The sequence below is a fragment of the Delphinus delphis genome, chromosome 2 (assembly GCF_949987515.2).
Source record: "Delphinus delphis chromosome 2, mDelDel1.2, whole genome shotgun sequence".
Lineage (NCBI taxonomy): Eukaryota > Metazoa > Chordata > Mammalia > Artiodactyla > Delphinidae > Delphinus > Delphinus delphis.
Window position 1 is genome coordinate 119,219,543 of NC_082684.1, and position 17,030 is coordinate 119,236,572.

Consider the following 17,030-nt stretch of genomic DNA (forward strand, 5'->3'; position numbering starts at 1 on the left):
GAAATTATTTTGGCACTATGGAGTTTCCCCCTTAAGTTTGCCATAATGGCACTGAAAAACTGTCAATCACATGTACAAGAATAAAGTACTTTTAAAGTCCTGTTTACTTAAGAGTGGAACATTATAATCATCAGTAATAGCTATAGGGAGTGCACAGTGCTAATACTCTTGAATATTTTCCCACTTAAAAGCAGATTCCTCCTTAGTGGTGACCTTTCAGACTGTTTTCTTCATTGAGCAAATGTTTTTATTGTGGCTAACTTGAAGCACGTAAGAAAACTGAAGCTAGCCTGTTTCTTATATGCCTCGCCTGGCCTTGTTAATAGATACAGCATTCCACTTGTTAGTACCAGTGACACAGGAGAAACGTTTACTATTATGCTATGTGGTAAGATAAAGAAGACAGAAAAAGTCTTTTTATGGTAGTTGGGTCCTCAAAACAACTCTTCATATTCTTGTGATAAGAAGACACAAGTTGGATATCCAACAGAGGTACATTAGCTTGTTATCTGCAGAGCTGATACAGCCTCTTAAATTCTCTCACAATGACAGGAACCCCCTCTAAAGTGAAGACTTGCAGAGCTGGAGATACCAGAGCACTATTCTTCCTCTTGGGTACAAGTAGAGTTAACCCTACTGTTGTAGGATAAAACTTTTGTGTAATTACTAAACAAAGGCCATATTCTTTTTCTTCTGTAATTTAAAAATGTTCAGAGACCATACTTGGTGATTGCTATTAGTGGAAGAGCAAGGCTGTGAATTACTTAGTCTTAAGATATATGAATATGAGGGGAAAATATCCAGAGATTTCAGGCTAGAATAAATCAGCTTCATGATAAAATCTGTGTGTAGGCGACTACTATATTTGTTCTGTTTCTAGAGCTGTGTTGGTTATAAGAGTTCACTGTGTTCCAGTATTCTGAGTGTTAACATCTTCATTGCTGATAGCAAGTTGCAGAGCTTTGGCAAGCAGAACTTGCTACTACGAATGGGGGAGGATACGTGTCCACCTTTTAGTTCTAAACAACAGGACCTTTTATGGCTAAGTACACATAAAAGTTCATGTGATTACTTAGACCCATAGAACTTAGAGCCATGGGGCTGATATTGGGGAAATAGGTGTATTTTTTGCTGTATGCTCATGTTTAGTGATTGTGTTGTGGTGGGAGTTTCAGGCATTGTGTATGGGATTCCTAGTGCATGCCAAGCAATTTGAGAAGCTAACACAGCTATACCACTGATTTCTTATGATCCTTTAAGCATGCAAAAAAAAAAAATCGAGTGAAGTGAAATTTTAAAATAGACTTAAGAGAAATTAAGAAAAAATTCTCAAATCTTAATGTATTGTGTGTTTATGTTCTTTCAAGAAAAAAAAGAGTAAAATAGCGTTCATAATTATTGTAAATCATGTTTTAAAGGATACCAAGATCTATTATTATGAATTAATTTAAAATATACCTTAAATCTAATATAAATAATCATTAACAAATGCACTCATCTAGTACTAATCTATTGTTCAAATATTTCTTAACCTAAATAGGTAGGCTTACTTGGAGAATTTTAACTTCCTAAAACTCTGTGGTTGGCTGGAAAATCAGCAAGTCTCAAAGCTATCTAAGTTGTTGAACCCCAAAATTCTACTTTAAAATAAGACCCATCAGGATTTTTAAAAACTTAGTCTGTAAGTGAATTAATATTCTATAGATTATCAAGCCCTTGGTTTTAAGTGTATTCTTATAAATACTAAACAAGTCATTTTGTGATGATTTTAATTAAAAAAATTAAAACTCAGAAAACCAACCAATTTGTACCCCAAAGTAAGAAGAAAGGAAAAGAGTCAATATGGTCCAGGGGATACTTTGATAACACTCAAGAAAATTCTCCAGAAAGTCAATTCAGTGGACTAAATCAATCCACGAAGGCACTCTGTAGAAAGAGCTAGCAAAGTGTGGAAAAGATCATGCTGAATTAGTTTTTTTTACAAAATTTAAAGATATGTGAAGTCACTAACGATACGTACATTCTACGTAGGAAAGGGTCATTACTGTCATATGTAAATAAGTATTCGAGTTTTTATACTTCAGAGTTATGTAGTAAAATCACAGTATTTAAGAACAAATTAGGAATGAAATTATTGGGATATTGAGCCTATTCTTTCTGTTGAATGGGATAAACTCTCAGGCAGAAAGGAATGTCAGTAGATGAAGTTGCTGAAATGTTCATTTTATAAAGGTAACTTTATATATATATATCATCTTGATATATTTGTATTTCGGGGTCTCACACTCATTGATCCTATCAGATATGTTGATCAGGCTGTAATCAGATTTGGATTGTAACTGTCAGAGCAGTGAGTAATTTAGTATTCTCTAGGAAGTTAGGAAAGGAAGAATCCAAATATATAAATATTTCTTTTCTCTTAATGTATAATGGGAACATAATTTTGCTTATATCTAAGGTTTACTTTATTTGAAGACTTAGAGTGCATTGTGATCATTTAAAACCATTTCAGTGGCTCTTGTATTACCCAGTTCATTCAGTCTGTGCTCTCATAATAGATTTTACAGAAAAAACTCATGGCAAGTTAGTATCATTTGTGTGTGAATTTTCCAATTGTATTTCAGACTTTAAGAAAGAAAGGCCTTAATGGTTGTGAGAGCCCTGATGCTGACGATTACTTTGAGCACAGTCCACTCTCGGAGGACAGATTCAGCAAACTAAATGAAGATAGTGATTTTATTTTCAAACGAGGCCCTGTAAGTACTTTTATTTTACCTCTACTTTTTATTTGTTGATCCTTTTTGTTAACTTCATTATTTAGGCTCTGAACAAGAAGGAACACAGAGGGTGCGACAGCCCAGACCCTGATACTTCCTATGTGCTAACTCCACATACAGAAGAAAAATATAAAAAAATTAATGAGGAATTTGATAATATGATGCGGAATCATAAAATCGCAGTGAGTACTAAAGTATGGTTTGTGATCTTATCTTGTGCATGAAGAGATAGACAACACATCTTGTTTATTTTCGTAGTGGGTGATGACAGCAGTAAGTAGAAGGGGGAAAAGTATTTTATTAATTTCTTTTGGTTTTATAGAACTTCAAAATAAAATTGCATAAATCTTACAATGGTACATCTTCGATCTTGAGTGTCTTAAACATAGAAGTGAAGAGAAAACATCCTAATACAAGCTCTGCTACTTACTGTCCCCATGTCTTTGGATAGGGCATCCTGGATTCCAATTTCATCATCTGTAAAGTGAGTGAGTTGGCTCACATAGTTTTTTAAGGTCCCTTCCAGGTTTAAATTTCCATCATTTTAAATACAGGGTGCATATGAGACTTCCCTCTCCCTCTGATAACTTTTAAAATATTACATGTACTTAAGTAGATCTTGAGACTATAAAATGTAAAATGGCTGGATTTATTATAAAATGTGGCGTTTCAAAATTATCTTTAATTATTTTATACAGTTGCTGTAATAGTAGCTTACTATTTGGCTCTTTGTTAATGTCCCCAAACTATTTGGTGACAGTACCTCCAAATTCCTATTCTTTTCTTAACACTAGGTATTGAGGAAGACAGCCTTGGCTCGATTTTAATTTAAGGAAGCAGTGTTCTTAAACTGGTTACAAAACAAATAGTTGGTTTAAAGTTTTTCCATGCTCACACATTTAACCGTAGTGAAACAGTACTTCTTTGAGTTCATACTCTTTTGATAGTTCTTCAGAGAGTTCTCATTGAAGCACCACTGGCAAGAGCTGCTTAAGACAGTTATTCTGGATACATATCCAGAATACTACATATGTGTTGTAGGCTTTGTGGAACAAATTGGTTCCAATGCTGATATTTCTTTCATTACCAGAGTTAATTCTTTTAAAACTGTGCCCTAAAGTATGCATCATGGATTATTTCTTCAAAGTAGTCCTATGCTATAAGAAGAAGCCCATGGAAAACAGATTTAAGGAGGTATTTTTTGTGCTAATACCATTCTTAAGAAACAAAACAACTGAAAAAAAAATCCCTTTTGAACTCATATGGATGTTGGTGACCTTGCAGTTAATGTTAAGCTGCAAAAGCATTGTTTAAGTAAAATTGCTTTACCTTTGAAAACATTTTATCATGTATCCATTGTTTTATACTTTTTAATGAGTTATTTTCTACCTGAAATAAACTATTGAATAAAGTACATAATTATTTACATTCTTTCAACTTTGAATTAGCAGTGTTACCTTACTTTGCAAATCACTGTTTTAAAATGTAGGGAGAGGAAAGTTTTCTATTTTCTCTCACTTTAAATTATAAAGAGGATTGTTATTTATCATGGTTGACAAGTATAAGTGGTCTATGGAGGAAATGCAAGAGGAAAATAGAAAATATTATTTTTAAGGAACTATGGAATATTTTGGAGGGAAATAAGATAACAATATTTGTAATTTAATCTTTATACAGTTTAAAGATAACTTGCCAGTAGTTAATTTTGTTTAGTTTTTTTTTTACATTTTTATTATACTCATTGCATTGTGTTATATATATAAAACGTGATTTTTTTTTTTTTTTAGTTTTGTCCATTAAGAATGTTAGTGAATTAAATCAGACCAGGGCAAACTTGATGTATGAAGTTTATAATATATGTACATACTTTTCCCCTTTTGTTATATTTGGAATCTCCCAATAGAAATGTAATGTTACTAAACTGATTTGCATTTAAGTGCTAATTTATGCTTTCTTGGTAACAATGATGTATTTTATAATGTGTAAATGACAACACAACTCTAATATCAGGTTCTGACCTTTCATTTTCATCTCTGAATATTTGAAATACATAATATATACATTATACTAGTATATATGTATTAATATATAAAAAATGGAAATTGAAAATGTTCATGTTAAACATTCTCATGTCCAAATATAATTGTAAAGAAAATAGCTTAAACCTGCAAATTGATTTAGTAAGAACCTATCCCCATCCTCTGCTTTTAGTAACTAGTGTTACCTTATCAAATTAAAGTTCGTAAGTTATCAAATTTAATATAGATGAAAATGAAACTAACAGTTTTCTCTTCCTTTTTCTTTATTTACAGCCCGGTTTGCCACCTCAAAACTTCTCAATGTCTGTCACAGTCCCTGTGACCAGCCCTAGTGCTTTGTCCTACACTAACCCAGCGAGTTCACTTGTGTCCCCATCTTTGGCAGCCAGCTCAACATTAACAGATTCAAACATGCTCTCTCCACCTCAAGCCACATTACATAGAAATGTATCCCCTGGAGCCCCTCAGAGACCACCAAGTACTGGCAGTGCAGGTATGTCCTGATATTTATTCTTCCGATTCTTCAAAAGAAAGAAAAATCTAATTGCTAACATAAACAGTTTCTTATTCTGCTACTCTTAATTTTATTGCTTTGATGAGCAAAGAGTCACTACTACATAATTGCCTCCGTTTTAAAGTATTATTTTGAAAATCTGTGGCTCTAGCCTTGTACTAGGCTTTGTGGAACAAATAAAGCTTTCCTTATCCTGGGAAAGCTTTCCTTATCATGGGAAAGCCATACTAGACAGGCAGAAAATTTATTTAGGATATCATGGGCAAAGATTTAAAATTGAGGGTGAGCCATTCGTGTTAAAAATGTGGAGAGATGACTCACCTGATTGGAGTTAGAGCATTTTCTCCATCTCCCCCTGTCTGATTTGTTCATTAATTCAGCAGAAATTTTCAGTGCATTTACTGCATCACTGTGTGTAATGCAGTGTCTCCTCTCCCATTATTCCTAGATTTTATAGCATTCCATTAGCACTCCCCCCATTCTTATCAATATGCACCATTTGGTATTGATACACAAGAAGGCAGACATGTCCAGAGCTTGATAGGCGAGTGACTGTATATTTGACTACGTCATATTACACGTTAACGCCAAATTCAAACTGGGCTAGTTTTTATTTTTGTGTTTTTTAGGAATGGAGTGAGAGTTACCTCTGTTCAATTCCTCTTTACTCAGATAAGGAGAGCCAATTCACATTCCCTCTCTCCTCTCTCTAATGTTGTTAGGTGGGATGTTGAGCACTTCAGACCTCACAGTGCCAAATGGAGCTGGAAGCAGCCCAGTGGGTGAGTGAATTCCTACTGTTTTACTTTGTAAGCATCTGTCCTATCTGAGATAAAAGGAATATTTTACCTCAAACAAGACCTTCTGCCAAATGAAGAGGAAAATATGGGGATATATGACTAGAGTAGACATGTCCCTTTGCGCTTTGTTTAATTAGTGCTTTCACTAATACTTAACATTTTTTCATATCCCTGTGTTATTCCTCGTACCTTGGCCTTACGTTCAGTTACTCATTCATTCAAATATTTATTGAGTGCCTCCTTCATAGCAGACATTGTTCTTTTCTAAAGACTAAATTGCCTTAATACAATTTTTACATCAAGACAGTTTCTTATGGAGAAGCTTTCTGTGTCATCTATCCTTACCAGAGTTAGACTGTTAGCAGACTGCTGTATCTTACAATTGTGTGAAATGTTTTCAGAGAAATTGCAATAGGAAGAAATGGTGGGCCTACTTCTAGAGACACAAAGAGAATTGAGAAGTTTGTCTCTGAAGGATCTGTTTTGGTAGTCACATGTAGAACATTCACATTTTGTTGTGGTTGCTGCCAGATTGGCTCTTTTGCTTTGGGACCCCTGCCAAGATGACTAGCAGTTTAAACATGTCATAAATGTGTCTGTCTGCCTAGCCCTGAAGTGCTGGTAAAGATAGATTGTGATCTTAACATTACAAAAACATGGCATGTATGTCAAAGAGTCACAAGAATAACTGTGTCCCTTTGGATTATCATCACATTTAGTCGTCTTGGTCTCTTTATCTGTGATAATCACAGTTATCATCATTTTTATCTGAAAACAAGGGCAGTAATTCCCTCCCTGCTTCTAGATATTGTGTGTTCAAAGACACATCTGAAAACAGATCACTTATAGGAAAAATTCCCTATTACATATATTCAACCCATTTATTCCAAAAATGTGAGGAGCTTCTGCCTTAAGAAAATTTTGGAGATGATTGAATAATTTAAAATGATGAGAAAGAAATAAATGGACATTATTGAGTGAGACAAGTTACAAAACATGTAGTGACCTAAAGTAGGAATAAATACCTAATTGTATCTGGCATTGTATTAATTGCTGTTTTAATGGAATTAAACAGATAAGACCTGTTGTGGGATATTTTATTAACAGATAATTAAATGTGGAAAAATTCATTAAGGTCTTACCAGTTATACATTAGGACTGCTATCCTTGTATGTGTATTTCCTAATATTTATAGTTTATTTCTTTTCAGCTCTATTTTAGTTGTTTACGTGCCCGTATACTCTTTTTGTATTGCATTTTCCCATATGCTTTTTTTTAAATATTTTTTTTTTGGCTGCATTGGGTCTTTGTTGCTGCATGTGGGCTTTCTCTAGTTGCAGCGAGTGGGGGCTACTCTTCGTTGTGGTGCGCAGGCTTCTTATTGCGGTGGCTTCTCTTGTTGTGGAGCATGGGCTCTAGGGGTGCGGGCTTCAGTAGTTGCAGCACACGGGCTCAGTAGTTGCAGCACGCGGGCCCTAGAGTGCATGGGCTTCAGTAGTTGTGGCGTGTTGGCTCAGTTGTTGTGGCGTGTGGCTCTAGGGCACGTGGGCTTCAGTAGCTGTGGCGCGTGGGCTCTAGAGCGCAGGCTCAGTAGTTGTGGTGCGCGGGCTTAGTTGCTCTGCAGCCTGTGGGATCTTCCCGGACCAAGGATCGAACCTGTGTCCCCTGCATTGGCAGGCAGATTCTTAACCACTGCGCCACCAGGAAAGTCCCTTCCCATATGCTTTTATTCTTCCAGCACTATGCATCTTGCTCTCCCTTCTACTTTGCAACCTGGTTATGGCTGGAATCAATAATTTCTGTTTTATTTAATGTTAATTTTGACTAGCTCTTGGTGTTATTTCCAAAGTTATTTTTATTTAATGGGGTTTAACTATTTGAAGATTTCTAATGTGTTTTCCCTTTGCCTTTATTTTTTTTCTCATACCTCTGGCTTGATAAACATGGCTCTTCCTCCTATCAAACAAGTGTTTCAGTTCTCTTTTTGTTCTTTTTTGGGTTTTGTACTCTCCACACTTCCCTAAAGCTTTTATACTATTCTTTCTTATCTGCCGTGCAACTATAAATCTAGACTTTGTCTTTGTTCAATTTTCTGTGTTCCCTTTGGTAATTTCAGACTCAGACTTTGTCATCCTAATTTGACCTTCTACATATAATCTAATCCTGTTGCTTTTATTTCTTTTTTTTAAATTTATCTTTCTTCTTTTGTAAGCTTCCTTCCCCCCTTTCTAGGCCATCAGGTTTGGAGGGTCACATTAGTCACACTCCTCAGATCATGGCACATATTCAATGGTTTGCACAAAGCATTTCTCAGAATGTTATTCACTTTTCCCTTTATACCTCTATTCCACTCCCATTCTCTTCCTCTCCCCACACCCTCCATTCCCCAGTCATAGGCAACTATTTTAATATGTTTAGTGCTAATAGTGTTAATAATCACATTAATGATGATGATTAGTGAACATGAATTTTTATAAAAATTTAAGATTCAAGTAAGTATTAAAATATTTAAGTGCTTAGTGAGTTACTTAAAAGTCTATTTCTATTACTACATCCACACAGAGATAAATCTATTTCTTTTTTTTTAACATCTTTATTGGAGTATAATTGCTTTACAATGGTGTGTTAGTTTCTGCTTTATAACAAAGTGAATCAGTTACACATATACATATGTTCCTATATCTCTTCCCTCTTGCGTCTCCCTCCCTATCCCACCCCTCTAGGTGGTCACAAACCATCTAGCTGATCTCCCTGTGCTATGCGGCTGCTTTCCACTAGCTATCTATTTTACGTTTGGTAGTGTATATATGTCCATGCCACTCTCTCACTTTGTCACAGCTTACCCTTCCCCCTCCCCATATCCTCAAGTCCATTCTCTGGTAGGTCTGTGCCTTTATTCCCGTCTTACCCCTAGGTTCTTCATGACCTTTTTTTTTTTTCCTTAGATTCCATATATATGTGTTAGCATACGGTATTTGTTTTTCTCTTTCTGACTTACTTCACTCTGTATGACAGACTCTAGGTCCATCCACCTCACTACAAATAACTCAATTTCGTTTCTTTTTATGGCTGAGTAATATTCCATTGTATATATGTGCCACATCTTCTTTATCCATTCATCTGTTGATGGACACTTAGATTGCTTCCATGTCCTGGCTATTGTAAATAGAGCTGCAATGAACATTTTGGTACATGACTCTTTGAATTATGGTTTTCTCAGGGTATATGCCCAGTAGTGGGATTGCTGGGTCGTATGGTAGTTCTATGATAAATCTATTTCTTATAACAATCTTATAACACAGTATAACCTCAGACTTATATCAAGATCGAATGTCTTGATTCTTCACTGATTCATACTCTTATATACCTGTTTAACCTGTGCTAGATGTAATTCTGCTTGGTTGGATTATATCCTAGGTGACATTTTTGTTATAACTGCTTTTTAACATGTGCCACCTCAGAATTCAGATTCAACTAACTAGACATCGTGTATCACTTAATTCAGGTACCAAATGGAAGTAATTATTTTTGTGCAGTACTTATAGCATACATGGGTTTAAAGTGTTTCTTGCTGTAAATTTCCCTCCCCGCCCCAAAATAAATGGCCTGTCATAGGTATTTTAGAAGTGTTTTTTGTTTTTTTTTTAAATTAATTAATTTATTTTTATTTTTGGCTGCGTTGGGGCTTCATTGCGGTGCGTGGGCTTTCTCCTGTTGCGGCGAGTGGGGGCCACTCTTCGATGCGGTGCGCAGGCCTCTCATGGCAGTGGCCTCTCCTGTTGCAGAGCACGGGCTCCAGGCGTGCCGGCCTCAGTAGTTGTGGCACACGCCCTAGTTGCTCCGTGGCATATGGGATCCTCCCGGACCAGCGTTATTTTTTTGTGAAGAAGAGTCAAATAATGTATTTTAGCCCATTTTCAACAATGGTGCCATTTTGGTTTAGTAGTTTGGAAAAATAGTTTAAACTCAATTTTATGCCTAAAGTCTTTATGAATGAAAAGATTAAACATTTTTAAATTCCCAGAGAAATTTAGAAGAAAATATATTAAGAACTGTGGATATGATTTCTTATCTACATTTTTCAAAGTATGTTTCCTGGAACCATATGAAAAGAAGGACTTACCTATGTGTTTGGCAAGCCTTGTGCTAAATAAAACTAAACCAGTTTCTTTACTGTAGGACTTACCAGAGCCTTTAAAATGCTAACCTGTTTTGTGAATCTTTAAACATGGTTACTCAAAGCGATTTCACAGTAGAACCCTTCCTTTTTATTTTCCTCATGAAAAAGCATCTTTCAGAATTAGTGTTATATAAAACATATTTTGGGAAAGACAGGTCATTTGAGCAGACTTGGTCATTTGGACCAACTCTTTTTCTGAGGACAACTAGAAATGCTAGGCAGAGTATTTTTTTAAATCTGCTTGAAAGCATTTCAGAGCTAATAAGGTAATGAAGAATTATTGGCTCAAGATCCAGGGAATGACAAAGACAGAGACTCAAAGAGGTGAGCCCAGGGCCCACAAAGAATTGGGAGGGCCTAGTATATTCTTCTCACTTTGGATTGAGTCCCTAAAAGGCTGGACCCTAGAAGTAGCATGAATCAGAGGTTATCAGTCCCTCATAGTAGTTACATCTCCTATTTGCATCATCCCACTTCTTGAAGTTAGATTATGGTGATATATTGTTAGGGTCCCCAGGATGCCTGGGAAGGCAAATACTCTTTAGAAAAATAATATAAGGGTAAAACACCATCCCAGGCCTTATTATTTGTACTTGACATACAAGCAGATTACTAACTAGGCACAGTCAGGAGCAGTACAACATAAATGAAAGCCTGTGGAAAAAAATGGACAGTAGAACCTGCCTCCTGGGAACTCCAGAACTTGGAGTTATTAGGCACAGACTTTAACTTTAACATAACAATATTTACTGTATCAGGAAGATAAAAAATAGATTAAGAATTTTGGCGGAGAACTGGAAACTTTAAAAATGGACATTTTAGAACTAAAAAAAGTAAGAGTATTAAGAACTGACAGGATGGGTTTAATAACAAATTAGACAAAGCAAAAGTGAGAATTGGTGAACTAAAAGACAGGAACAATATTCAGAATTTTTGAGACATAAAAGGATGGATAATTCAAAAGAAGAGTAAGACCTAGAGGATACAGTGAGAAGGTCTAACATACTTAAAATTGGAGTCCCAGAGGCAAAAAGAGAGAAAATTGGCCAGAAGTGGTATTTGAAGAGATAATCACAGAATTTTCCAAACCTAACAAAACACATCAAGCCATAGATTCAAGAAGCCCTTTAGAACCCATGTGGGATACAGTTAAAGCTGTGCTTTAAGAGAAATTTAAGTCTTTATGTGTATGAGAACACAGACATTTCACAAAAGAAGCTATCCAGGTGTCTAATAAATGTGTGAAAAGATGCTTGATTCAGTAATCAAGGAAATGCAAAATTAAAACCACAGACAGCATTAAGTACCCACCAGAACGGCTAAAGCAAAATAGATAATACCAGGTGTTAACAAGGGTATGGAAAAGCCCAAACTCTCATACACTGATGATGGCAGTACAAATTGGTGCAGTCATTTTGACATTATCTACTAAAGTTGTAAATATGTGTATTCCATGACCCAGCATTTTCTCTCACAGTTATATACTAGAGAAATGCATATATGCACCATGAGCACCAAGAGATATGTAAAAGAATGTGCATGGCATTATTTGTTACAGCCAGCATCTAGAAATAATTCAGATTTCTGTCAGTAGTAGAGTGGATGAATATGTGATAGTACCTTTACATGAAGTAATACTGTACTGCAATGAAAATGAAGGAACTATGGCAGTAATCAACAACGTGGATGAATTTCACCAAACTAATACAAATGAAAGAAGATAGATGCAAATACTAAATGATTCTATCTACATAAAGTTTGAAAAGCAGATGAGCAAAGCTATAGTTTTAAGGATGTCTGTGTAGGTAGATGGTAAAACTATAAAAAACACGAAGTTACTGTAAAAGTCATGATATATGCCACTTTGTAGGTGGAACAATAGGAGTATTTTGGGGGCCCAATTATAGAAACTAGCAATATTCTTTGGGGTTCTATGGTTACATGGTTCATATGATAAATCCTTAATCTTTTAAGTTTTTGTTTTGTACATCTTTCTGTATATGTATTATATTAAAAGTTTTTAAAATAAATATAATACTTTGATATAAAATAATTATAATCACAAATGTGGAGGCACTTTTAAAGCTATGAGAATGTAATGTACATTGTAGTTATACTCTTAATTCTGAAATCTAGAGAGAAGAAAGTTCACACACCCATACATTCACACTCACAAAGATTTGGCAGCGTTTTGAATCTTTGAACATTATTGTCTGCATTGGCAGCTAGATATGCAGCTTCATCTTGAGATCATGAAGCGAGTCAGTATAAAAGGACAGGCCAACAAGCTGAGGATGGCAAAGTGGAAAGCTGGAAAGACTGGGTCCTCTGTGTTGAGCTGTTGAAGGCACTGAGCCTGCAACCACTTTTCCCCAAGTCTTATGTGAGATAATAGATTTTCCTCATTCTTAAGAGAAAAAGTGAGATAAAATACAGGCCACATCTAGGGGAATATTTGATAAATGAATAGGCATTTAATGTACTTAAATGTACAATTCAAAAAAGAAACCCAACTAGTATTTTAAAAATTGAAAAGCATGTTCATCGTTGATAGTAATCATGAGATTCAAATAAAAATGCAAAAAAAACACAACAACCTCACCTAGTAATTGCCAACTATTACCACTTTTATTGTGACATGGAAAGCTGATGAAGGTGGGTGAAACTGATGATCTGGTTATGTGTTTGTGGCATTGGAAATTAGTAACAGTCGTTCTGGAAAGTTTTTGACAAGATGTTTCAGTAGTCATAAAAACCTGTTTTCCTCTAAGCCTAGTAATCCCATTTCTAGGAATCTCTCCTAAAGAAATCAATCAGACTATGCAAAGGTTCATTGCAACTTTATTTATAGTAGGGAATAATAGGAAAATATCAACATATTCAACAGTAAAAAAATTAAGTAAATTAAAAATTTCAACTGAATTCCAATTTTTAGTTGTGATTTAAAACTATGCAAAAAATATACACATGGAAGATAAAAGAAGAAATCCAAAATCATTGTAATAGTTTTGTTAGAATAGTGGAAGTATGTGTTTTCCCTCCTGTTTTCTAGTTTCTGAACTTTCTGTGATGCTATATTGATATGGTACATCTATAGTCATAAAATTATTATAGTAAATTGAGCATTCTTTTGTTTTATTCCTTGTAAAGTGATTTTTTATATTTTATCTATGTTATCGTCCAAATAAAACCTGCTAGTTTTGTATGTATTGTAGATTGTATATATCTTTCATGGAGGCAATCTGCTTATTGCTTATGGTTTACTAGGTAAATTTCTCTACTGAGAATTTACATTTAATACTCAGATAATACTGTAATTCAGATGACTTCGGGAACTCTTTTTAACTTTGGGCCTCTTTTCAAAGAACAAGCATAAAGTAAAATTGCCCAAATCCAGCAGTTTCACTTTTTTAAAAACATGTTGAGAAAGAGAAAAAAATACACTGGACTAGAAAGAGCTCAGCAAGCTCTTGGAGTTGATATGGGTTGAGTGAAGGTAATAAGGATTTGCATTATAGCAGAGGCAGTGGCAGTTAAAAAGAAGAGATGGGTAAGGAGAAAGGCATTATAAAGAAAGAATAGCAAAGCTTCATAGCTCTGTGAAAGTGGGGATGGAAGTGATGGAGGATGACAGTAGTACAGGTGTTTAAAACAGGTTGAGTTTGAAATGACAGCAGCATATTTGGGGAACAGTGCCCACCAGGTAGTTGCATGTGGATTGGAAATTAGGAGACACAAAGCAGAACTACAGATTTAAGAGTCATATTGAGGCAGTGGTTGAAGCCATGGGGATACATGAAGTCTCTGAAAGAGAAGGAGACATGTAGCCTCTTTGGGGCTGTGTACATAGGAAAGATTGAGAGGGAATACAGAAGAACCAGAATCTCATGATTGTTTTAGATCATAAGTTTCTAATGGACAGAATCCATGTTGTTCATCATATAGGAATTTCCACTGAGTCAAGTAAATATGTCATCAGTGATTTTAAAACCCATGGTCTTTTTAAATTTTAGAAAACTCATTCACTTCTTTGTACAAATGACATAATTTTATAGACTTTTAAAGTATATTGTTATTTATTTACCTATTTATTGAATAATCAGCTGAAAGTTCATCAGATTTTATGAAAAATTTGTCAAATATGATAAAATTAATTCTTGAACCTTGCTTTGGATGAATTTTTCAGAATCTTTTGAGATTTTCAAAATCCTTTGCATGTCAGTTCAACTTCTCAAATAGATTCATAGTAATAGCCCTAAAAGAGTAGTATTAAGAACATGGGAGTGCTTTCCAGCCACTTCAGTGCAGTATTTCAGATGACACAATATTCTGAAATAGAAGCCAGATTGATATAATTGAATGACTTGCCTTAGAGCTGTAGGACCATAATTAAGATCAGCTTTGTCAAGTTTCTGGAAACATTAGTATGCAGTTTGCTCAAAAGCATTTTTGTCACATTTGTGTCAGGGCATAAGTTATCATAAAGCTTGAAAACACATTTTAACAAAAGTCACATTAAATTGGGTTTATTCATTTAGAATCAGTACTTTATTCCTAAATTTGTAGGCTATGACAAGATGAGTTATATCCTTAAAGTATATACCTCAAAAGTCTATCCCAACAATATCTTCATTTTTGTCATAAAAAATGAACAGGAGGTAAGAAGGCACACATTAGGAAGTATATCACTACACTCCACAAAATAACAAATGGTGCATATAAGATTATCTTGTTTCAATCTGGCAAGTTACCAAACTCTTACATCATCCTGTAATCGTCTGCTGCAGACTCTGACTTTATACTCAGAAATATCGTGCTTTTAGGTCCCGTTTCACTCTTGTAATTTGATTCTCATGGGTTACTATGGTACCACGTCTAGCTGAAAAGCATCATAGATTCCACATGGGAAAAGCACATTAATGCTTCTTAATAATGCGTTTTTCTAAATTACACCTTTGCATCATCTTATAATGTATTTGAGAGGAAATACTGCTTTATCCTTCAGATTTGAGTGCAAATCAAGTAAATAAGAATCTTCTATATATTATCAGAGAAATTAAGAACACACATTCATGCCATTATTTAAGAGAAGCATTTTTAATTTGTACTTACTTTCTACTGGTTTCTGTTAAACCTTCAGGTTTTTGTATAAAATTATTTGATGAGTATTTTATATCCAGATGACTTGCTTAGCAGTTAACCTCTGCCCAATTCATGGATGAGCTCTGCTCCACAGGGGATGGCCTAGTGCAGAGCTTGTTTTTTTAACAGCACTGCTTTCTGAAGCTTAACAGAGTGCAGGAAATTGCTTTCTGGGGTGTGGAAAGGAGATTCAGCCCAGATTTAATACATACCCCTTCAAGATAATGGAAGCAGAATGCAGGAAATAACCTCATAAGGTTAACTGAAGTATCAGTCCCCACAACAAAATTAAATCACATAATGAATTAAAAATGGTAGGTCACTTGGTAAAAGTTTTGGAGAAAGCAAGAGGAATTGGGTGAGAGTAAGTTGGAGGGGGAAAGAAGCACTGATCATCTGGAATCCCAACATTTTAAATGACAAGTGCTGAAGAGATACAGGCCAGTTCCTAAATGCTGCACCTCACTTCTCTGTTTTCTTTGTCCCTTGAAAATGTTCTGGTTAGGATCCAACAAAGTTGATTATATCACATTAGCAAAACATTAATTTTTAGTTTCTCCTATAAATAATTCACCTAAATAACATATCTTTTCAAACTCTTATATAAGCAAATATACTGAAGCATTCATTTCCTTCAGCAGAACTTCAAGAACTTAATCTCTTTCTAGTTAATATTTTTTAATTTTAGAATTTACATATCTATTCATCAATTGACCCTATTCGTTATATATTCTGTTCCTGAGAATGTTTTATAAACTGCCAAACACTATGTGGATTTTAGTGGGTTTAAATATTTCTCTTCCATTCAAGAAACTTTCATAGAATTAAAATGATCTGATAACCCAATACAAAAGCTCTTAAACTGAAAAATACGTGCAGTACATAATTGGTTTTTGTCATTAACTCATTGCAGTACTCATTGTACTACATTTCACTTCTTAGAATAGTCTTCTCAGGGTGAGATTTTAGGGAGGTTTTAGGCCGGTGTTAAGCACACAGCAGATAACTTAGTTTTGGTTAGTCCCTGCATGTATTTAACACAGACATGTATATATATATATTTGTAATATCTGGTGTCTGTTTATTTTTGGAGGATTCCTTTTTTTAAAAATTTATTTATTTTTGGCTGCATTGGGTCTTCGTTGCTGCACGTGGGCTCTCTCTAGTTGCGGTGAGCGGGGTCTACTCTTCATTGCAGTGCATGGGCTTCTTGCAGTGGCTTCTCTTGTTGCAGAGCACGGGCTCTAGGCACACGGGCTTCAGTAGTTGTGGTGCATGGGCTTAGTTGCTCCGCAGCATGTAGGATCTTCCTGGACCAGGGCTCGAACCCATGTCCCCTGCATTGGCAGGCAGATTCCTAACCGCTTCGCCACCAGGGAAGTCCTTTTTGGAGGATTCTAAAGTTGTCTTTTTTGCTTTATACTGGAAGGAAAAGAACAGAATAAATACAACTGCCCTTTCCTTGTAACAGTCGCTGAAGCCATGGACTCTGTGCTTATCTGCCCCACCATTCCTTAGTCACACTTTGTTCATTCATGCTTTAGTGTATCTTTCTCACATTTATTCATAATGCCTGCC

General features: G+C 35.2%; 1 protein-coding gene across 5 annotated transcripts in view; it reads left to right on the forward strand.

Moving 5' to 3' along the window:
* The window catches only part of MEF2A (myocyte enhancer factor 2A), a 178,423-nt gene that overhangs the window by 130,103 nt on the left and 31,290 nt on the right, over nt 1-17,030 (forward strand). For 2 of the 5 annotated variants that reach the window (XM_060005508.1, XM_060005510.1), the window contains exons 5-7: nt 2,625-2,756; nt 5,090-5,309; nt 6,053-6,112. In XM_060005508.1, the coding sequence (XP_059861491.1) occupies nt 2,625-2,756; nt 5,090-5,309; nt 6,053-6,112 (412 nt within the window). Of the gene's footprint in view, nt 1-2,624; nt 2,757-2,821; nt 2,960-5,089; nt 5,310-6,052; nt 6,113-17,030 lie in introns of all 5 variants that reach the window. The other 3 variants (XM_060005507.1, XM_060005509.1, XM_060005511.1) reach the window with 2 other exon arrangements.